The sequence below is a fragment of the Oncorhynchus mykiss genome, chromosome 8, assembly GCF_013265735.2.
Source record: "Oncorhynchus mykiss isolate Arlee chromosome 8, USDA_OmykA_1.1, whole genome shotgun sequence".
Classification (NCBI taxonomy): Eukaryota; Metazoa; Chordata; class Actinopteri; order Salmoniformes; family Salmonidae; genus Oncorhynchus; species Oncorhynchus mykiss.
In genome coordinates this window covers 25,253,577-25,275,834 of record NC_048572.1, presented here as the reverse complement: position 1 = coordinate 25,275,834, position 22,258 = coordinate 25,253,577, and the positions used below count along the sequence as shown (strand labels likewise).

The 22,258-nt window shown below is 41.0% G+C and overlaps 1 protein-coding gene across 1 annotated transcript; it reads right to left on the bottom strand.

Moving 5' to 3' along the window:
• Positions 1 to 2,184: 2,184 nt before the first annotated feature.
• LOC110529668 (adhesion G-protein coupled receptor F3) lies at positions 2,185 to 21,656 on the bottom strand. Its single transcript, XM_021612099.2, has 18 exons — positions 20,634 to 21,656; positions 9,577 to 9,637; positions 9,103 to 9,115; positions 8,753 to 8,881; positions 8,487 to 8,639; positions 8,192 to 8,256; positions 8,000 to 8,058; positions 7,736 to 7,857; positions 7,119 to 7,346; positions 6,693 to 6,929; positions 6,346 to 6,486; positions 5,969 to 6,165; positions 5,509 to 5,679; positions 4,104 to 5,426; positions 3,955 to 3,996; positions 3,771 to 3,806; positions 2,687 to 2,763; positions 2,185 to 2,481 (listed from the first exon to the last, which is right to left on the bottom strand). The coding sequence occupies exons 1-17, from the start codon at positions 20,654 to 20,656 to the stop codon at positions 2,698 to 2,700; spliced, it is 3,066 nt and encodes a 1,021-aa protein (XP_021467774.2). The 5' UTR covers positions 20,657 to 21,656; the 3' UTR covers positions 2,185 to 2,481; positions 2,687 to 2,697.
• Positions 21,657 to 22,258: the final 602 nt, after the last annotated feature.

The window sequence follows — 22,258 nt, the reverse complement described above, 5'->3', positions numbered from 1 at the left end:
GCTCTATTCATTCCGTAGCACTGAAGATCTGCTTTATAGTGCAATTGACAATTAAAGGCAGCGTTCCCACGGTTGCAGAGACTGCATGTCAGCTCAATCAGATATTACCTTAACATTTTTATGTGGATCTTCCACGATGCTTTGTCGAAATGGATTGAATCCAGCCCTAGGTTTCTAATTTTTTACTTAAATGCATTTGCTGTACAGCCACAAAGAATACTACTATATTCCAAACAATGAATTGGTGGCAGCGGGTTTAGATTAAAAAAGACAATTAGGCCGGGATTCAATCAAAGGCACGTTGTCTACAAGTGCACAGCACTTGAAGGGCATTTTCAAGGTAATTTCAGCTTGAGCCAATATCTGCAGTGTTTACCGTGAATGCGATCTTTGCAAATGTTGGGGAAATAGCCTTTAAAAGGCACTTTGTCAGTATGCAATGTGTTTGTCTACAACATGCCTCTGATTGAATCCTGGCCTTCCTTTATTACAATAACTTTGATTGCCACAGTTCATCTACAGTCATAAATAATGCAAGTACAGGAACAACAACAGTAATATTAAGACATCATAGTATTCTACTGTACTGTTTGTAGAAAATACAGTGCCTTGCGAAAGTATTCGGCCCCCTTGAACTTTGCAACCTTTTGCCACATTTCAGGCTTCAAACATAAAGATATAAAACTGTATTTTTTTGTGAAGAATCAACAACAAGTGGGACACAATCATGAAGTGGAACGACATTTATTGGATATTTCAAACTTTTTTAACAAATCAAAAACTGAAAAATTGGGCGTGCAAAATTATTCAGCCCCCTTAAGTTAATACTTTGTAGCGCCACCTTTTGCTGCGATTACAGCTGTAAGTCGCTTGGGGTATGTCTCTATCAGTTTTGCACATCGAGAGACTGAAATTTTTTCCCATTCCTCCTTGCAAAACAGCTCGAGCTCAGTGAGGTTGGATGGAGAGCATTTGTGAACAGCAGTTTTCAGTTCTTTCCACAGATTCTCGATTGGATTCAGGTCTGGACTTTGACTTGGCCATTCTAACACCTGGATATGTTTATTTTTGAACCATTCCATTGTAGATTTTGCTTTATGTTTTGGATCATTGTCTTGTTGGAAGACAAATCTCCGTCCCTTCTCAGGTCTTTTGCAGACTCCATCAGGTTTTCTTCCAGAATGGTCCTGTATTTGGCTCCATCCATCTTCCCATCAATTTTAACCATCTTCCCTGTCCCTGCTGAAGAAAAGCAGGCCCAAACCATGATGCTGCCACCACCATGTTTGACAGTAGGGATGGTGTGTTCAGCTGTGTTGCTTTTACGCCAAACATAACGTTTTGCATTGTTGCCAAAAAGTTCAATTTTGGTTTCATCTGACCAGAGCACCTTCTTCCACATGTTTGGTGTGTCTCCCAGGTGGCTTGTGGCAAACTTTAAACGACACTTTTTATGGATATCTTTAAGAAATGCCTTTCTTCTTGCCACTCTTCCATAAAGGCCAGATTTGTGCAATATACGACTGATTGTTGTCCTATGGACAGAGTCTCCCACCTCGGCTGTAGATCTCTGCAGTTCATCCAGAGTGATCATGGGCCTCTTGGCTGCATCTCTGATCAGTCTTGTCCTTGTATGAGCTGAAAGTTTAGAGGGACGGCCAGGTCTTGGTAGATTTGCAGTGGTCTGATACTCCTTCCATTTCAATATTATCGCTTGCACAGTGCTCCTTGGGATGTTTAAAGCTTGGGAAATCTTTTTGTATCCAAATCCGGCTTTAAACTTCTTTACAACAGTATCTCGGACCTGCCTGGTGTGTTCCTTGTTCTTCATGATGCTCTCTGCGCTTTTAACGGACCTCTGAGACTATCACAGTGCAGGTGCATTTATACGGAGACTTGATTACACACAGGTGGATTGTATTTATCATCATTAGTCATTTAGGTCAACATTGGATCATTCAGAGATCCTCACTGAACTTCTGGAGAGAGTTTGCTGCACTGAAAGTAAAGGGGCTGAATAATTTTGCACGCCCAATTTTTCAGTTTTTGATTTGTTAAAAAAGTTTGAAATATCCAATAAATGTCGTTCCACTTCATGATTTTGTCCCACTTGTTGTTGATTCTTCACAAAAAATACAGTTTTATATCTTTATGTTTGAAGCCTGAAATGTGGCAAAAGGTCGCAAAGTTCAAGGGGGCCGAATACTTTCGCAAGGCACTGTAAGTGTACAGGAAATCACAAAGATGTGTTTAGCAATTGATTCATGTCTAGGAGTTCAGATATTAATATGAAACTTGATAGGTAATTGACATAATATAATGAAATCATGATAAGACCTGTCTAAACACCACCTAAACCACAGCCATCCCTGTCTTTGAGGAAACAACCAGGTGGATGTTTCTGTCTGGGTGAGAGTAGTGGCAGACATATGGGTTGGTCCTGATCCAGTATATAGCTTGATCCAGAATATAGCTAGTTTTCTGAGGCAGAAAACATATGATGAGTACAGTGTATTTCATTCCCCAATCGTGCAGACCCTTAAAGTGTGCAGGCTTTTGTTACAGCCCAGTACTAGAATGCCTGGTTTGACTAATTAAGGAGTTAAGAGTTAGGTGTTAATTTAATTATTGAAATGACACGTGTTTAGCAGCATACATGTTTGTCTTGTATCAAGACTGTACAAACCTTGATGTTCATCAGTTATTTGAAGTGGACTTTGTCAGGTTTTTTATACTCTCACTTGTCCCTTTGGTAGTAGGTGCCTGGTGAGAGAGGTGGGCAGATTTATATCTGTGCTTTCAGTAACACATGACACTATGTTGCTTTTCTGTGTAGTAACACTGTAATTACACTGGCATTACAATATTGATACATGGTGCTTTATTTTGCTTTGCTTTCTAATTACAAAGGAATAGAACTGGGCGTTTTTTGTTATTAAACAGTCTTTATAAACTGGGTGGTTCGAGCCCCGAATGCTGATTGGCTGACAGCCGTGGTATATCAGACTGTATACCACGGGTATGACAAAACATTTATTTTTACTGCTCTAATTAAATTGGTAAAAAGTGTATAATGGCAATAAGGCACCTTGGGGGTTTGTGATATAGGGCCAATATACCACGGCTAATGGCTGTATCCAGGAATTCCGTGTTGGGCCTTGCCTAAGAACAGCCCATAGCCATGGTATATTGGCCATATACCACACCTCCTCGGGCCTTATTGCTTCCATTACTATGTCATTACAAGACAATTACCATAGTACTATGGAAGTACAATGTTGTAACTAGCGTAATTATAGCATTCCTACACAGGTATAAGAGCAACTTGAAGAAAGATTTAACCACATTTGACTGCTCTATAATTTGTATTTTATTTTTTTATTTATCCGTTATTTTACCAGGTAAGTTGACTGAGAACACGTTCTCATTTACAGCAACGACCTGGGGAATAGTTACAGGGGAGAGGAGGGGGATGAATGAGCCAATTGTAAACTGGGGATTATTAGGTGACCGTGATGGTTTGGACACCGGGGTTAACACCCCTACTCTTACGATAAGTGCCATGGGATCTTTAATGACCTCAGAGAGTCAGGACACCCGTTTAACGTTCCATCCGAAAGACGGCACCCTACACAGGGCAGTGTCCCCAATCACTGCCCTGGGGCATTGGGATATTTTTTAGACCAGAGGAAAGAGTGCCTCCTACTGGCCCTCCAACACCACTTGAAAAGAAAGACAACAAAAGCAGGGGGAAAAAGATCAGAACTCACCCCAGCCAAGAAAAGTTTCAACACCTCATCTTTCACCTGGTATTAACATGACAAAGAAGGAGTCGTAGTAAGGGTACATAATATCTATACAGTTAGTATACATTATTCACTATTGTAACACTATTCAATTATAGCTTTCATTCATATCTAAATGATATCTATATCTTTAAGGATGGACAAATACCCTTTTCTCTGCAAAACATCCAGTCAGCAAAATGAAGAGGCCCTGAAAAACACCACACAATGAATACAATGGTAAAAACTAATTACAGCTAGTTTCACTCAATAATTTCAGACAGGAATATCTGTAATGGAAAATGGATGACAAAGTACCTGAAAGGAGTTTATGATGGTGAAAGCATAATTCATCAGAACACCCATTGGTTTGTTGATATCAATGAGCAACACAAAGAATCCCAAAACCCATGTTACTCCAAAGACTGGCGTTAAAAAGACCATCACTTTCATGATGCTTTTGGCTGCCTCTTTCTCATCGGCTTTACTCCCATCAGAGACAGTGGACTTTAGGAGTGTCATGATGACAACACCCATGGAGAAGAGATTCATCAAAATAATCGTCCCGACTGGCAGAAGAAATGCGTGAATGGACCCCTTCAGAGGCCCCTCGTAAGTGAGCCAGCAGGTTTCCGTGTTGTGGTAGGGTTTCCCTGTGTATTTGTAGTACACATAGGTAGCTGACACTATCACTGTGGGACAGATGTAGCCGAGGATGGTGGACAGGAGCAGATATACCCTCTTCCTCAGCGGGTGGAAGATGAAGATGAGCTGGTGTAGTAGCATGATGCTGAGGCATAGCATCCAGCAGAACATAGCCAGGAAGAAGTACTGCTTGGTCACGGTCAGGACGAGGCACCAGGTAGAGGTTTTGATGCTGGGGAAGCAGGAGGCCAGGAAACTGCAGTCGGCCAGTAACAGGCACAGAGAGATGTTGACCAGGGCCGTGTGGCGGAAGTGCGAGAGGTTGGACTTGACGACGGCCGACCACACCAGCGCCTCGATGATGAGGAAGATGATGAGGGAGCAGATGGACACGCCGAGGCCCACGTAGGTGATCTCATCCAGAAAGAGCAGGGTCACCGGGATCTTTGACATCAGCACTGAAAAGGAGGTCAGGTGGGTGCACTCGCAATGGCTTCTATTGTTGACCCCTTTCTTCCACTTGCAGCCTTCTTCAGACCATTCGTTCAATGTGGTGTTCCAGAACACACAGAGGATGTTGGAGTCTTGAGTCATCGACTGGTTGATGGGAAAGTCCAATTTGATGTCTATTTTGGAGTCATTGCTGTTTTGCAGTGTGGCTGACACCACAATGCTAGGGAATTTATAGTCTGAGAATTTAGAATTGTTTAATTTCTCAGCTAGGTTTTTTACTCCCACAGTTTTCACTATTCCCGAGGACAGGGCCAATTTGACCTCTACACCAAACACAATGTCATTGCAAGATGTGCCGTTTTGAACATTGCAGAGTTTGAGTTGTATATTTGGGGTGTCATTTCCGTCACTGGTATTCATTTTGATGTTATTCACTAGACCCTCGATAGACGTGAGGTATTTTGAGGACATGTCGTATTCAAGGGTTTTGTTGACTGCCTTCCAAGTGTTATTCAACATGTTGCTCGCAGCATCAAGAAATGTCTGAAAAATAAATACACATTTATGTTTCTGTATGAGATATATTGTACACGACTGTATAACAGTTATTTGGGGTATGGCTCACATCTAAAATGGAGTTATCCAGGGTGATGGTTTCTGATGCACTCGACATGGTATCCAGCACATTGATGGATGCACTCAGATCAGCAACTGAGTCAGCAACCATGCTCTTCTTCAAATCAGAAAAGATTTGAATAGCAACCTGCAGAGTGGCCCCAAGTCCCTCTTTAAAACTCTGTGATGTAAAAACAAACATGGAATAGTAACTTGGTTTCCTATACCAACACATTCTACAGGCCCAGAGTATTTCAACGCAAGTCACACAGCATTCCATTGGCTGGATGTGTAGTTGAAGAATGTGATATATCATATGACATACCCGTGAGTAGTGTTGTCATATTACTAAATGGCAGGAATGCACTTTTACAGAAAATGTAGGCATTCACCAAGACATTACCAACGTTCCGTATCAACTTCACAGTATAAGAGTTGTGTGAGTGCAGAAGGTGAAAGGTCATACTCACTGCTGCTGCATTGACAACTTTGTTGAGCTCCTCATTGACACAGTTATCCAGCACCTCCATCCACTCAGGCCCCTTGCATGTCCGCTCTTTGTACCCAACTCTATTCACCTCACATTTTCGGATGGTGACAGTTACACCTTTTGGGGTTTTTGGCCAAACATTATTGTCTTCAGGACAAGCCTGGTTCTTGTCATGAGCTGAATATAAACAGCAGTAAAGAGTATTAATGGGAATTAAGCCTCATCTTCTTCATCCCTTCTGGATGTAAGGGGACTTTAACCAATCACATAAGAAACACATTTGAGGGATAGTAATTAACTGGAATGTCTTTTTCTTTTTTCCCTTTTCTTTTATGGACTCATACAATCTGAACATACCATATATCACTGGGATAGTTATGCTTGCTTTCTTGATCTCATCCATCTGGTTTGTAAAGCTGACGATGACAACATGGGGTGAGCTTGATGGACTGCAATTTATAATTATCTCTGTGGTGTAGGCTATCCCCGCTGGTGGTACTAGAATAGAATGTGGTCACACTTTATTTGGATAGTGAAGATTTTCCATCTGTAGATGCTCTACAGATGGTCATACTATCAACAAACTATCTGTTGATAAGCAACTGCTTATTTATTATCAAGTTACTGCAACTTTAATCATTTTGAGCACAAAAATAAACAAGGTGATACGTAGTTCAAGACACAAGACTAAGAGTTCCTGGTACCTGGTTGAGTTTGGAGATTTGGAGTTTGGAGATTATTTTGGTATGACCAAGTGACCGTGTATTGCTCTGTGCTGTTATCGATGGTTGCGGTGACTGTCACAGGAGGCACTCCATCTTGGCATTCTACAGTCAGTGGGTCAATCGTCATGGTGATCTTATCTGGTAGCAGGGCTACCTTCAACTCTGCAGTGGCTGCGTGCACAATGGACCCTTTGGAAAATCCACACTTATAAATCCCTTCAGAAGCATTAAGAGAGGGATAAAATAGTTAATCATCACTCAAAAAGCAAGAATCATTACCAACAGTGGGCCTATTTCAGCATCGAACAAAATGATATGCTATATGTATAATGGCTTCATAAACATGAAATAGAATCCTACACCCTCAACTTATGTTGGCAAGCATCATAGGTCTCTCAGACTCACCTGCCCAGTTCCCTGACAACCTTATAATTTGGACTGTGGTACAATTGTGTGGCGTTTCATTGGGTAATGAGACGGTTATGCTGCTTCCAGTGTTCAGATCAAATGTCTTATTTCCTTTTAACAGGTTCCAGTTCCAAGAGCCGTTTGTTTTCTCTTCAAATCTGCAGTTTAGCGTCGGTGTTGAGGAGAATTTCACTGTGTCCCTTGGATACTGAATGCTCACGAGTCCTGTGGAAAAGCAAAAACATACAGTATCAATGCAATAAATAATACAATACATCCTTACACGCTTTACATAATAATTTCCAACATAACATAATCTATTTCATACCATAATCCTTGCCACATTTCTCAGTATGAAACTGTCTCTGCACTTGTTTGTATGGTCCGGCGAAGGTCATCATTAGTATTGAAAGCTTAGCAAGTTAAACTCTGAAACTACAACTGATTAGAGTGTGCAGAGACTCCATTTTAAAAAATATATATATTCTGTATATAATATTTTCTCGTGTGACTTATCTGAGCCTAATGCCCGGGTGTTTTTGGCAGATCTACTCATGGTCTTAATATCACTACGTGAAGTGACTGTACTGTATTGGAAGGGGCAGGGCATTTACCTGATGTTTCAACAGCTATTTTGCCAACAGTAGGTTCCAGGTCAGCTATTATTTTTGCAAGTCTATCAGTCAGAAATATGACACTGAGATCCACTTTGAAATCAACAATTTGTCCATCATCCCTTATGTGTCCATATTGAGTTGCCAATGGGTGAAAGGGAGACAAAATCAGAAATTGATGTTGCACCTTTGGGGAGAAAAACAAGCACTCTGCCAAAAATTAAGCAATGAGAAAATACATCCAATACATTTAGATTTCCTTACCTCGGTCCAGACACATTGAGGCACTCAAACCCATGTAATTGTTTAAAACCATCTGTAAGCTGAGAGGGAAAGGATATTTTATCATCAATATTACATATAGTGTGTGTCACTTTAACTCACTATAGATGTTAATCATTTTTATCACAACCAAAACTACTATTTCAGCGAATTTGAATAAAAATACAAATGTACCTGTATTTTGATAGTATCAGTTTGATGAATTGTTATTCTCACTTGGACTGTTCCATTAAAGCGAACTATGTCAACAAAAACAAACAATTACAACAGTGTAAAATATACAGTAACACTGCAACAATAACAATAACCACATTAATAATAGCAGTGGATGACAATTAGTAGAAACAACAGCAACAATGATACAATGAAGAAGGAATCATAACAATACGTGTTTAATAGTATCAACTAGGGCTAGGCTATTGATCATATAGAAGAACGATAGCAGAAATAACAGTATCAGCAATAGTACCTTTCACTTTGGGTATGCAGAGGGCTGGGTAGTGAGAAATATTTGCTTTACAATATGAGTCATCGCAACACTGGAAATTGCCACACACGTCGTTACTCCAGATGTACGCTGATGAACAGTTACACGTAGAAGCATTCCCGACAATTTTACATTCTACAAAGAAACACACATTATCAATCGGGCTATGGACGAAACACTGACAGAGAATCATTTTAAACACATTTTTCTCTATGAAACCATATTTGGTAGAAATAGTGATACTGTACCTGCTGTTAGTTCAAGCAGTTCAATAGTCATTGTTGTATTAGGTGTTGCTTTTTGCTTGATTGCTGATAGAGCACCAGAGACGTACAACGTAGCATTGCTTTCTATCATGAACTCAGCCATGTAGGTATCTAAAACAATCAGTGACATAAAGGAAACATTTTGGCAAATAGGCATGAGAGCCTGTTCGACTTCTGATTGAAATGATAAGAGGAGAGGGTCTCCACGTGTGCATCTGCTTGTGTGAGTTACTTAGTCACCTTTCCTCATGTATTCCCTTTATGGTTATTTTCATAGAGAGTAAGCTGCTTGGTTTGTTATGTATTCAGACATAAATGCAAAAATAACTCACCCACTGCTAAGGCCTGTGTCAATGAAGAGAGAGACACATTATATTTCATCCCTAAAGGGACATTATAAACTGGCTGATTTGAGCCCTGAATGCTGATTGGCTGCCAGCCATAGTATATCAGACTGTATACCACGGGTATGACAAAACATTTATTTTTACTACTCTAATTACATTGGTAACCAGTTTATAATAGCAATATATGGCCAATACAGCTAAGGGCTGTATCCAGGCACTCTGCATTGCGTTGTGCATAAGAACAGCCCTTAACCGTGGTATATTGGCCATATACCACACCCTCTCTGACCACTAGAATTCATCTGTGAGATAATATGCATTAATTAGGTTACTTCCATTTCTCTATAACATGTTTTGTTTTTATCTGTGCTATACTTGATTTACTTGGCTAACATCCATGGCTCCTGTGTAAATTGTCTTACTGGCTCATTTCAAATACCATTACAATGTACTGCTTACCTGCTGGCAATGGAATACCACACCAATGAAAAGTATTACAGCTCTGGCCCACATCGTTTGTCTGATGGAAGTAAAGAAGATGGACACTGCTTCAATCATTTGGACACATTACTTAATTACAATGTTTGGCTCGTCGAGTGAAACAAAAAGTGAAGACATAACATCACTTTTCTGATAGTCCATTCCCATTGTTGTTATATTTGTCTCATTTGAGTCTGTGTCTATTTGTTGCTTTTATTCTTCTATTCAGACGTTATTATCCATCTCTGGGAATGTTTTTTATTTTATTTTTTAATATTTCCCTGTGAGGTAGCTACTTAAATAACGAATACACTTCAGAACCATTACTAACCTCTTATCTCATGTGCTCCGTTCCCTGAAGGACACAAACTCAGAATTTAACTAGACAAACATTCCTTTGCATTACTTTGCATTTTCCCCGTAACACAAACACAGCAGGCAGTGAGCTTGCCCTGCTGAACTGCTGATGGTGCACTGAATGACTCTTGTCAATCTCTCTGATCAATAAACAAAACCCAGAACAATGCACGTACTATGTACACTTTTCTGTATGTCCTCTCAATAATTTACATGTCGGAAGAGTCCCTTCAGAAAGTATTCAAACCCCTTAACTTTTTCCACATTTTGATGTGTTACAGTCTGAATTCAAAATGGAATAAATATTTTTTTCTCACCCATCTACACACAATACCCCATAATGACAAAGTGAAACATGTTTTTATAAAATTTTGCAAATGTGTTGAAAATGAAATACAGAAATATCAAATTTACATAAATATTCACACCTCTGAGTCAATACATATCTTTCTGGATAAGTCTCTAAGAGTTTTGCACACCTGGATCATACATTATTATTAAAAAAATTGCTTTGACAGACATTTTGAAGTCTTGCCATAGAGTTTCAAGCCGATTTCAGTCAAAACTCTAACTAGGCCACTCAGGAACATTCAATGTTGTATTGGTAAGCAACTCAAGTGTACATTTGGCCTTGTCTTTTAGGTTATTGTCCTGCTGAAAGGTGAATTTGTCTCTCAATGTCTGTTGGAAAGCAGATTGAATAGGATTTTGCATGTGATTATCTTTATTCCGTTTATTTGTATCCCTAAAAAACTCCCTAGTCTTTGACGATCACAAGCATACACATAACATAATGCAGCCACCACATTGTTTGAAAATATGAAGAGTGGTACTCAGTGAAGTGTTGTGTTGGATTTGCCCCAACATAACACGTTGTATTCAGGACATGAAGTTAATTTCTTTGCCACATTCTTTGCCGTTTTACTTTAATGCGTTATTGCAAACAGGATGCATGTTTTGAAATGGTTTTATTCTGTACAGGCTTCCTTCTTTTCACTCTATAATTTAGGTTCGTTTTGTGGAAACTACAATGTTGTTGATCCATCCTCAGTTTTCTCCCTTCACAGCCATTAAACTCTACAACGGTTTTAAAGTCACCCGTTGGCCTCATGGTGAAATCCCTGAAAGGTTTCCTTTGTCTCCGGCAACGGAGTTAGGAAGGACGTCTGCATCTTTGTAGTGACCGGGTGTATTGATACACCATCCAAAGTGTAATAACTTAATAACTTCACCATGCTCAAAGAGATATTCAATGTCTGCTTTCCCCCCCTTTTCTGTTACACATCTACCAATAGGTGCCCTTATTTGCGAGGCTTTGGAAAACCTCCCTGGTGTTTGTGGTTGATTTTGTGTTTGAAATACAATGCTCAACTGAGGGACCTTGTAGATAAGTTTATGTGTGGGGTAGAGAGATGAGGTAGTCATTCAAAAATCAGGTTTTAAACACTATGTTTGCGCACACAGTGAGTCCATGCAACTTATTATGTGACTTGTTAAGTAGTGTTGGGTCGTTCGTGAACGAGTCGGCTCTAAGAGCCGGCTCTTGTAAGTGTGAACGTTGGGAGCCGGCTCGCATATCAGAAGAGCCAAATCTATTTATAAAAATATAATAAAATTAAGATATGAATAATCAAAAGATTTGAATGAATAGAATTAACTAATTCAAAGAACGAAAAAATAAAAAAAATAATATAGGCCTAAATTCTCAAGCGCAGACATTCGTTCTGACTGTCTGCTCAGACTAACAGCCTCACCTGTTGTTCCTGTCAATCAGACACGCAGTGTCAACCAATGAACCAAAGATGCGTGAGGGAGGGCCGAGCCAACTCACTCACAGTCACACACTTAGCAGCCTAGGAGAGAGAGGAAGGACAGCTGTGAAAACAACAGCTGGAAAATGAGTTGGAAGCATTTCTTTTTGATACTGTCGCAAAGCTAACTAAAAAGCAGCATTCCCCCAAGTGAGGATGGCTTTCACTTCAGCAGTAATAAATTCATGAACTTCTTTGAGGAAAAGATCATGATTATTAGAAAGCAAATTACGGACTCCTCTTTAAACCTGCGTATTCCTCCAAAGCTCAGTTGTGCTGAGTCTGCACAACTCTGTCAGGACCTAGGATCAAGAGAGACACTCAAATGTTTTAGTACTATATCTCTTGACACAATGATGAAAATAATCATGGTTTCTAAACCTTCAAGCTGCATACTGGACCCTATTCCAACCAAGCTACAGAAAGAGATGCTTCCTGTGCTTGGCCCTCCTATGTTGAATATAATAAACGTCTCTCTATCCATCGGATGTGTACCAAACTCACTAAAAGTGGCAGTAATAAAGCCTCTCTTGAAAAAGCCAAACCTTGACCCAGAAAATATAAAAAACTATCGGCCTATATCGAATCTTCCATTCCTCTCAAATTTTTTAGAAAAGCTGTTGCGCAGAAACTCACTGCCTTCCAGAAGACAAAAAATGTATATGAAATGCTTCAGTCTGGTTTTAGACCACATCATAGCACTGAGACTGCACTTGTGAAGGTGGTAAATTACCTTTAATGGCGTCAGACAGAGGCTCTGCATCTGTCCTCGTGCTCCTAGCCCGTAGTGCTGCTTTTGATACCATCGATCACCACATTCTTTTGGAGAGATTGGAAACCCAAATTGGTCTACACGGACAAGTTCTGGCCTGGTTCAGATCTTATCTGTCGGAAAGAAATCAGTTTGTCTCTGTGGTTTGTCCTCTGACAAATCAACTGTAAATTTCGGTGTTCCTCAAGGTATATACAGTGCCTTGCGAAAGTATTGGGCCCCCTTGAACTTTGCGACCTTTTGCCACATTTCAAGCTTCAAACATAAAGATATAAAACTGTATTTTTTTGTGAAGAATCAACAACAAGTGGGACACAATCATGAAGTGGAACGACATTTATTGGATATTTCAAACTTTTTTAACAAATCAAAAACTGAAAAATTGGGCGTGCAAAATTATTCAGCCCCTTTACTTTCAGTGCAGCAAACTCTCTCCAGAAGTTCAGTGAGGATCTCTGAATGATCCAATGTTGACCTAAATGACTAATGATGATAAATACAATCTACCTGTGTGTAATCAAGTCTCCGTATAAATGCACCTGCACTGTGATAGTCTCAGAGGTCCGTTAAAAGCGCAGAGAGCGTCATGAAGAACAAGGAACACACCAGGCAGGTCCGAGATACTGTTGTGAAGAAGTTTAAAGCCGGATTTGGATACAAAAAGATTTCCCAAGCTTTAAACATCCCAAGGAGCACTGTGCAAGCGATAATATTGAAATGGAAGTAGTATCAGACCACTGCAAATCTACCAAGACCTGGCCGTCCCTCTAAACTTTCAGCTCATACAAGGAGAAGACTGATCAGAGATGCAGCCAAGAGGCCCATGATCACTCTGGATGAACTGCAGAGATCTACAGCTGAGGTGGGAGACTCTGTCCATAGGACAACAATCAGTCGTATATTGCACAAATCTGGCCTTTATGGAAGAGTGGCAAGAAGAAAGCCATTTCTTAAAGATATCCATAAAAAGTGTCGTTTAAAGTTTGCCACAAGCCACCTGGGAGACACACCAAACATGTGGAAGAAGGTGCTCTGGTCAGATTAAACCAAAAATGAACTTTTTGGCAACAATGCAAAACGTTATGTTTGGCGTAAAAGCAACACAGCTGAACACACCATCCCCACTGTCAAACATGGTGGTGGTAGCATCATGGTTTGGGCCTACTTTTCTTCAGCAGGGACAGGGAAGATGGTTAAAATTGATGGGAAGATGGATGGAGCCAAATACAGGACCATTCTGGAAGAAAACCTGATGGAGTCTGCAAAAGACCTGAGACTGGGACGGAGATTTGTCTTCCAACAAGACAATGATCCAAAACATAAAGCAAAATCTACAATGGAATGGTTCAAAAATAAACATATCCAGGTGTTAGAATGGCCAAGTCAAAGTCCAGACCTGAATCCAATCGAGAATCTGTGGAAAGAACTGAAAACTGCTGTTCACAAATGCTCTCCATCCAACCTCACTGAGCTCGAGCTGTTTTGCAAGGAGGAATGGGAAAAAATGTCAGTCTCTCGATGTGCAAAACTGATAGAGACATACCCCAAGCGACTTACAGCTGTAATCGCAGCAAAAGGTGGCGCTACAAAGTATTAACTTAAGGGGGCTGAATCATTTTGCACGCCCAATTTTTCAGTTTTTGATTTGTTAAAAAAGTTTGAAATATCCAATAAATGTCGTTCCACTTCATGATTGTGTCCCACTTGTTGTTGATTCTTCACAAAAAAATACAGTTTTATATCTTTATGTTTGAAGCCTGAAATGTGGCAAAAGGTCGCAAAGTTCAAGGGGGCCGAATACTTTCGCAAGGCACTGTATTTTACCTCTTGGGGATGTCATTCGAAAACATAATGTTAACTTTCACTGCTATGCGGATGACACACAGCTGTACATTTCAATTTCAAAGGAAGTGGATGGCTGCAAACATTCTACTTTTAAACTCGGACAAAACAGAGATGCTTGTTCTAGGTCCCAAGAAACAAAGTGATCTTCTGTTGAATCTGACAATTAATCTTAATGGTTGTACAGTCGTCTAAAATAAACCTGTGAAGGACCTCTGCGTTACTCTGGAACCTCTGGATCTCTCTTTTGACGAACATATCAAGACTGTTTCAAAGACAGCTTTTTCCATCTATGTAACATTGCAAAAATCAGAAACTTTCTGTCCAAAAATGATGCAGAAAAATGTATCCATGCTTTAGTTACTTCTAGGTTTGACTACTGCAATGCTCTACTTACCGGCTACCCGGTTAAAGCACTAAATAAACTTCAGGTAGTGCTAAATACGTCTGCTAAAATCCTGACTAGAACCAAAACATTTGATCATATTAGTCCAGTACTAGCCTCACTACACTGGCTTCCTGTTAAGGCAAGGGCTGATTTCAAGGTTTTACTGCTAACCTACAAAGCATTACATGGGCTTGCTCCTACCTATCTCTCTGATTTGGTCCTGCTGTACATACCTACACGTACGCTAGGGTCACAAGACGCAGGCCTCCTAATTGTCCCTAGAATTTCTAAGCAAACAGTTGGAGGCAGGGCTTTCTCCTATAGAGCTAAATTTTTATTGAATTGTCTGCCTACCCATGTGAGAGATGCAGACTCGGTCTCAACCTCTACTGAAGACTCATCTCTTTAGTGGGTCATATGATTGAGTGCAGTCTGGCCCAGGAGTGTGAAGGTGAACGGAAAGACTCTGGAGCAACGAACCACCCTTGCTGTCTCTGCCTGGCCGGTACCCCTCTCTCCACTGGGATTCTCTGCCTCTAACCCTATTACAGGGGCTGAGTCACTGGCTTACTGGTGCTCTTTGCCGTCCCTAGGAGGGGTGCGTCACTTGAGTGGGTTGAGTCACTGACGTGATCTTCCTGTCTGGGTTGGCACCCCCCCCTTGGGTTGTGCCGTGGCGGAGATCTTTGTGGGCTATACTCGGTCTTGTCTCAGGATGGTAAGTTGGTGGTTGAAGATATCCCTCTAGTGGTGTGGGGGCTGTGATTTGGCAAAGTGGGTGGGGTTATATCTTTCCTGTTTGGCCCTGTCCAGAGGTATAATCAGATGAGGCCACAGTGTCTCCTGACCCCTCCTGTCTCAGCCTCCAGTATTTATGCTGCAGTAGTTTATGTGTCGGGGGGCTAGGGTCAGTTTGCTAAATCTGGAGTATCTGGATAAGTATCTCCTGTCTTATCCGGTGTCCTGTGTGAATTTAAGTATGCTCTCTCTAATTCTCTAATTCTCTCTTTCTTGCTTTCTTTCCTTCTTTCCTTCTTTCCTTCTTTCCTTCTTTCCTTCTTTCCATCTTTCCTTCTTTCCTTCTTTCTTTCTTTCTTTCTTTCTTTCTTTCTTTCTTTCTTTCTTTCTTTCTCTCTCTCTCTTGGAGGACCTGAGCCCTAGGACCATGCCTCAGGACTACCTGGCATGATGACTCCTTGCTGTCCCCAGTCCACCTGGCCGTGCTGCTGCTCCAGTTTCAACTGTTCTGCCTGTGGCTATGGAATCCTGACCTGTTCACCGGACGTGCTACCTGTACCAGACCTGCTGTTTTCAACATCTCTAGAGACAGCAGGAATGGTAGAGATACTCTTAATGATCGGCTATGAAAAGCCAACTGACATTTACTCCTGAGGTGCTGACTTGCTGCACCCTCGACAACTACTGTGATTATTATTATTTGACCATGCTGGTAATTTATGAACATTTGAACATCTTGGCCATGTTTTGTTATAATCTCCACCCGGCACAGCCAGAAGAGGACTGGCCACCCCTCATAGCCTGGTTCCTCTCTAGGTTTCTTCCTAGGTTTTGGTTTCTATGGAGTTTTTCCTAGCCACCGTGCTTCTACACCTGCATTGCTTGCAGTTTGGGGTTTTAGGCTGGGTTTCTGTACAGCAGTTTGAGATATCAGCTGATGTACGAAGGGCTATATAAATACATTTAATGTGATTTGATTTGAAGCACAGTAGAATTTGGATGCATTTTAATAATGTAGACAATGTTAGAGCACAGTGTAGAATTTGCCAAAACAAAATCTCATATAAAGCCAGTTCTATGCACAATCTACAGCGGCATATGCGAACTGTGCACCCAACTGTGAAGCTAGCTGTAGCGGAGCTTCGAGAAACTATCGGGCCTGCTAGTGATAATGGTGGAGCCAGCCATTCCACACATGGAGATGTATCCACTCAGTCAAGTAGGTCTACTCCGCGACCCACAGCAACACAGTCTTCTATGGACCAGTTTATGCCAAAGTCTATGTCTCTAGCAAAACAAGGCCACATTTATATTGCATTGGCTAAAATGACTGCCACCGATTTCCAGACATTTTCGATCGTGGAGGACAGAGGTTTTAGAAATTATAGCAATAGTCGAAATCCAATGTACACAATTCCAGACAGGAAAATCCTTTCAAAATCACTTATTCTACAGCTGTACGAGAGCACACAGGCTTCAATGCGGGAAAGAGTCCAAAAAGCTACTACAGTTTGCCTTACCACTGACTGCTGGACATCAAGGGTAACCACTTCTTACATGTCGGTTACATGTCACTTCATTGAATATTTTTCGATGTCTTCTGGACTGCTTTGAGTTCAGCGACAGATACACCTCAGGGAACTTGACAGAGGAACTGATGAGAGTGGCCAGAGAATGGCAAGTAGATGGAAAAGTGGTCTGTTGTGTTAGCAACAATGCAGCTAACATAACCAAAGCCATGAACATTTTAAAATGGACCCATCATCCAAGAGATGCTCTGAAGGTGATGAAGCAGCTGTGGAATATTTCCACAGGAGAACAGTAGGTGCTGAAAAAAGTCTACACAACGCCAGATGGGGATGGCTGAGCTGAGGCCTAAACAAGACTGCACTACAAAGTGGAATTCAACATGTTTTCTGTTGAAGCGGTTTCTTGAGTCAAAGGATGCCATCATCTCTACCCTGGTCATTGTCAATGCACCTGTTGATGCTCTGACCCAAGAGGAATTGGAGGTGGTGTGCAGAGTCCTGGAGCCCTTTGAGCAGGTCACTGTGGAGATCAGTGGAGAGAGGTACAGTAAGCAGTTATTACTACATCATTATTTAATCCAGTAATGATATATGTATATGAGCAGTAGATGAGAATGTAGTATCAGTAGACAAAACATGAACCTGAACTAATAAGTTACTGTTCTCTCTTTTCAGCTATGTGACAGCCTCAAAAATTATACTTCTGTGTAAGGGTCTGCAGCGAATCACCGCCAGTCGCCAGAGAGAAGCAAATGTAACCACAGGACATGTGACATAGTTGATTGACACCCTATGTTCATCAATGGACAGAAAGTTCCACAGAATGGAATATAATCATGCACTATCAGAAACCGCTGCACTTGACCCCAGGTTTAAGAAGTTAGCCTTCAGTGATGCCAGAGTGATTGATGAGGCTCTTCAAAGAATAACCTCTGCAGCAGTGAGGGACAGCCCCAACAGTCAGCTGGCTCAAGCACCAGGGCAACAGGAAGAAGAGGGAGCAGATGGAGCAGAAGCACCAGCAGTAGTGCCACAAATGTCTGCTGTTTGGATGTTGTTTGACGAGAGAGCAACTGGGGATGCTGCACGAAGGAATCCCTCAGCAGATGCCATAATGGAGGTCCGATCCTATTTGGAGGAGCCCCTTCAAATAGTGGCCACATCCCTTCCCTCTGAGCCGAACAAGCCGGCTCACTGAAAAGAGCCGGAATGCCTATCACTATGGTTAAGCACATTTTTACTCATGAACTTATTTAGGCTTGCCATAACAAGCTTTGACATTATGGAGTATTGTGTGTAGGCCAGTGACATAAAATCTAAATTTAATACTCAACAAAATGTAGAAAAAGTCAAGGGGTTTGAATACTTTCTGAAGGCAATGTCGATATTGATAAAAACGATTCAAAAAATGTAACTGCAATAGAGCATGCTGGGAAATATAGGGATGGGTGTCGTTTTGGTTCAACTCTGGTTATTGACACCTACACCTGGGGTTATTGTACTTCTTTAACTGATATGAAAGGGACACATTTGCAGGCTTCCATATATTTCAAGAAACCTTTAGAATTCTGAAGAACCGTAGATGCCACGTCAAGTACCTCACACTTAACTCAAAGGTTCTTTATCGCATAAGAGTTCTGGTTATTAACTAAAAATCCTCAACATTTTACTTGAGGTAATTTAACAGTGAAAAGGGTTGGCCTACACATTCAGCTGGATCTTACACAATCTTACATGATACTTAAACCTATAGGCTATCACAATTACACAATAAAAACAAATTGTTCTATATAGTGCCATACAGCGGTTATTTGGCTTGTAACCATAGCAGAACCCTTGTATATAAAGAACCATGCTCATAAGGTTCTAAATGAAACTTGTATGGTGCTATATAGAATCCTTTTCTTAAAAATAAAATTCTACATAGCACCAAAAAAGGTGTTCTGTTTAAAGGGATGGTTCCCCTTTTTAACATTTTTTTTATGGTTCTTTATAGAACCTTTATGTAGGTTATAGGGGTTATAGAACCTTTATGGAGGTTCTCTATCTCAAAGGTTATTTTTAGAACTATAACATTTTTTATTCTGGTTTAATAGCCATATTATATTGTTAAAACACCATATGTTTCATTATTGTGTACATTGTATTATTGTGTTTATTAACAAATTGCATCAGGTGTGTTAGCTCTGGAATGGCTGAGGAGAGAGCTGAGAACTACTGACTTAGTCAAACATTCTCAATTGACACAAGTCTATACATTCGTTTTTCACAAGACACCATCACTGGACATATACTGTACAAAATGTAATAGCATAACACAACAGATCAGATAAACTGGAATGACAGTCTCACTCACGGTTGGACAAAAAGAGCCGTGAAAAACCACGCCTCTAATATTCTAATAAGCCACCCCTTCATTTTTATAATCACTGAAAGAGGATAGAACCCTTTTTTTGAACGGCAATTAACCATTGAGTCAGTGTGGTTCCACATTTTTTATCACCGCAGATATAGATATTACTGCATTGTCGGAACTAGAAGCACAGGCATTTCGCTACACTCGCATTTCGCTACACTCGCATTACTATCTGCTAACCATGTGTATGTGACCAATAAAATTTGATTTGTATTAAGAACCATCACCCTTCCCAGAGAACCCTTGTGGAACCCTACTTGTTTTAGTGTGTACAAAACCTCCTGGTGCGTTTAGAGGTTATCACAGCACAGAAAAAGTCATTAAGCCACTTTTATAAAGTAATGTATGGCCTCTCAATATGACATTAATTTGAGCATTAATGAGATGGTACACCAGGCAGTGTGAATAGAACAGAATACTATGCAGAAGCAGCCTGTATAAACAGGCAACATTATTCCAGACACACCTCTTTTCGGTCTATTGAAGCTCACTTTATTTAAAAAGAACTTGAGCAGAAATAAACTGAAGTGTCTCAATTGAAAGCACTTTTCAGGTCTTGGGTCTTGGAAATCTCCCCTAAAAGTAAACAAATTTTCAACATCAATACAATACAGCCAGTCTGCTAGCCTAACTAATTATTGGTAACTACATTTTTAAAAATGTCACAATATTCAAAATGTTTCACTCACACAATAAAATGTTCTGTTTAAAGTTATTTTCAAACTACGTATTTGTCACGGGTTACTAGCTGTGGAAGGTAGGAGTCAGGCGCAGAGAGCAGAGGCTTCAATAACAGACGTCTCTCCGGCACAAAAACGGTCACGCCAAACACAGGGCGCAGATACACTGACCCGCCCAAGCACACAGGGCAAAACGATGCGGGCCAAACAGGCTTACATAGACCAGAAATCAAGAAACAGAAAAGAAACAGGTGCAACTAATAAGACTAAACCAACAGACAAGGGAAAAGGGATCGGTGGCGGCTAGTAGGCCGGTGACGACGACCGCCGTCTGAACAGGCAGGGGAGCCACCCTCGGCGGGAGTCGTGACAATATTGGCATACGTTTGAATAAGAATATACAGGGCAACCACCAAGTATTTAGCAGTATGAACCATTTGTAAATGCAGTCCTTCGTAGAAATTATGAAAGATAATATATTTTCAGGAAGAGGAGATACTGACCTTGATTTAAGAAATCTGCTCATAAACCTGGATTTTACTTGTGAAACCAGTGATCAACAGGTGGGATGCAGTTTGTAATCCATGATCACCAGGAGGCCTTCAGGGTAGACTGAACACTCACAGTGAAAAAAGCTTGAAAGCAGCACAAGAGATGCGTCAGATGACGATAAGAAGCTGCTTTGAAAAAGTGTTCCCTGCCATTTGCATGGCTGGTATCTCCCAATGCCATCTGGACTGGTCAACACGGGCCTTCAGGCCTTCAACTTTCCATCCACATTTGGCTACCAAATCCAGCTTTTCCTTTCAGGAGGTTACAAACTATATCAATAGGAAATTTTGCCTGGACATTACATGTAATTCTTATACATTTAAATATTATACACTCAATTGAGGAAAGACAGGTGGAACAGTGAGAGGCCCAATGTGGTTAGTTCTTTTATTGCAAATATTTACCAGCTAGACATTACAGAACACAGTACTTGATGAGGCCTGACTGTATTGAGCCACAGTTACCTCATAGCTACTTCAACACTGGTTAATTAAGAGTCTTTTGACGCACCCATGTGTCAGTCTTAGCAACGTAATACAAAAATACCCACCACATCTGCCTGTCAGACTTCCGCATCTGCGGTGGAAGGTGGTCAAGCTACACCGGTGTTTGTCAGACCATGAAACATCCAGAAAATCAAATGAAAACGTCTGTAATGTCTGAACGTGACTCATCTGAAGTAGGTAAAGCTGATGTGCCAACTTCTGTCTGTAGCGTCTGAACCGTTTGGGCTAAAAACACTGTCATGACACAAAGCCCACAAAACCCACAAAATCTACCACACAAGGCAAAACATCCCATTACACCAAAACCAACAGTATGTTAATGTTATATATCATTTTCTGAAATTGACCATGTAAAAGTATCATTATAATTGGTCACACATTGATGTCAGACATGCTTGTGGACTTCAGGAAACAGCAGAGGGAACACCCCCCTATCCACATCGATGAAACAGTAGTGGAGAGGGTAGTAAGTTTTAAGTTTCTCGGCGTACACATCACAGACAAACTGAATTGGTCCACCCACACAGACAGCATCGTGAAGAAGGCGCAGCAGCGCCTCTTCAACCTCAGGAGGCTGAAGAAATTTGGCTTGTCACCAAAAGCACTCACAAACTTCTACAGATGCACAATCGAGAGCATCCTGTCAGGCTGTATCACCGCCTGGTACGGCAACTGCTCCGCCCACAACCGTAAGGCTCTCCAGAGGGTAGTTAGGTCTGCACAACGCATCACCGGGGGCAAACTACCTGCCCTCCAGGACACCTACACCACCCGATGTCACAGGAAGGCCATAAAGATCATCAAGGACAACAACCACCCGAGCCACTGCCTGTTCACCTCGCTATCATCCAGAAGGCGAGGTCAGTACAGGTGCATCAAAGCTGGGACGGAGAGACTGAAAAACAGCTTCTATCTCAAGGCCATCAGACTGTTAAACAGCCACCACTAACATTGAGTGGCTGCTGCCAACACACTGACTCAACTCCAGCCACTTTAATAATGGGAATTGATGGGAAATGATGTAAAATATATCACTAGCCACTTTAAACAATGCTACCTAATATAATGTT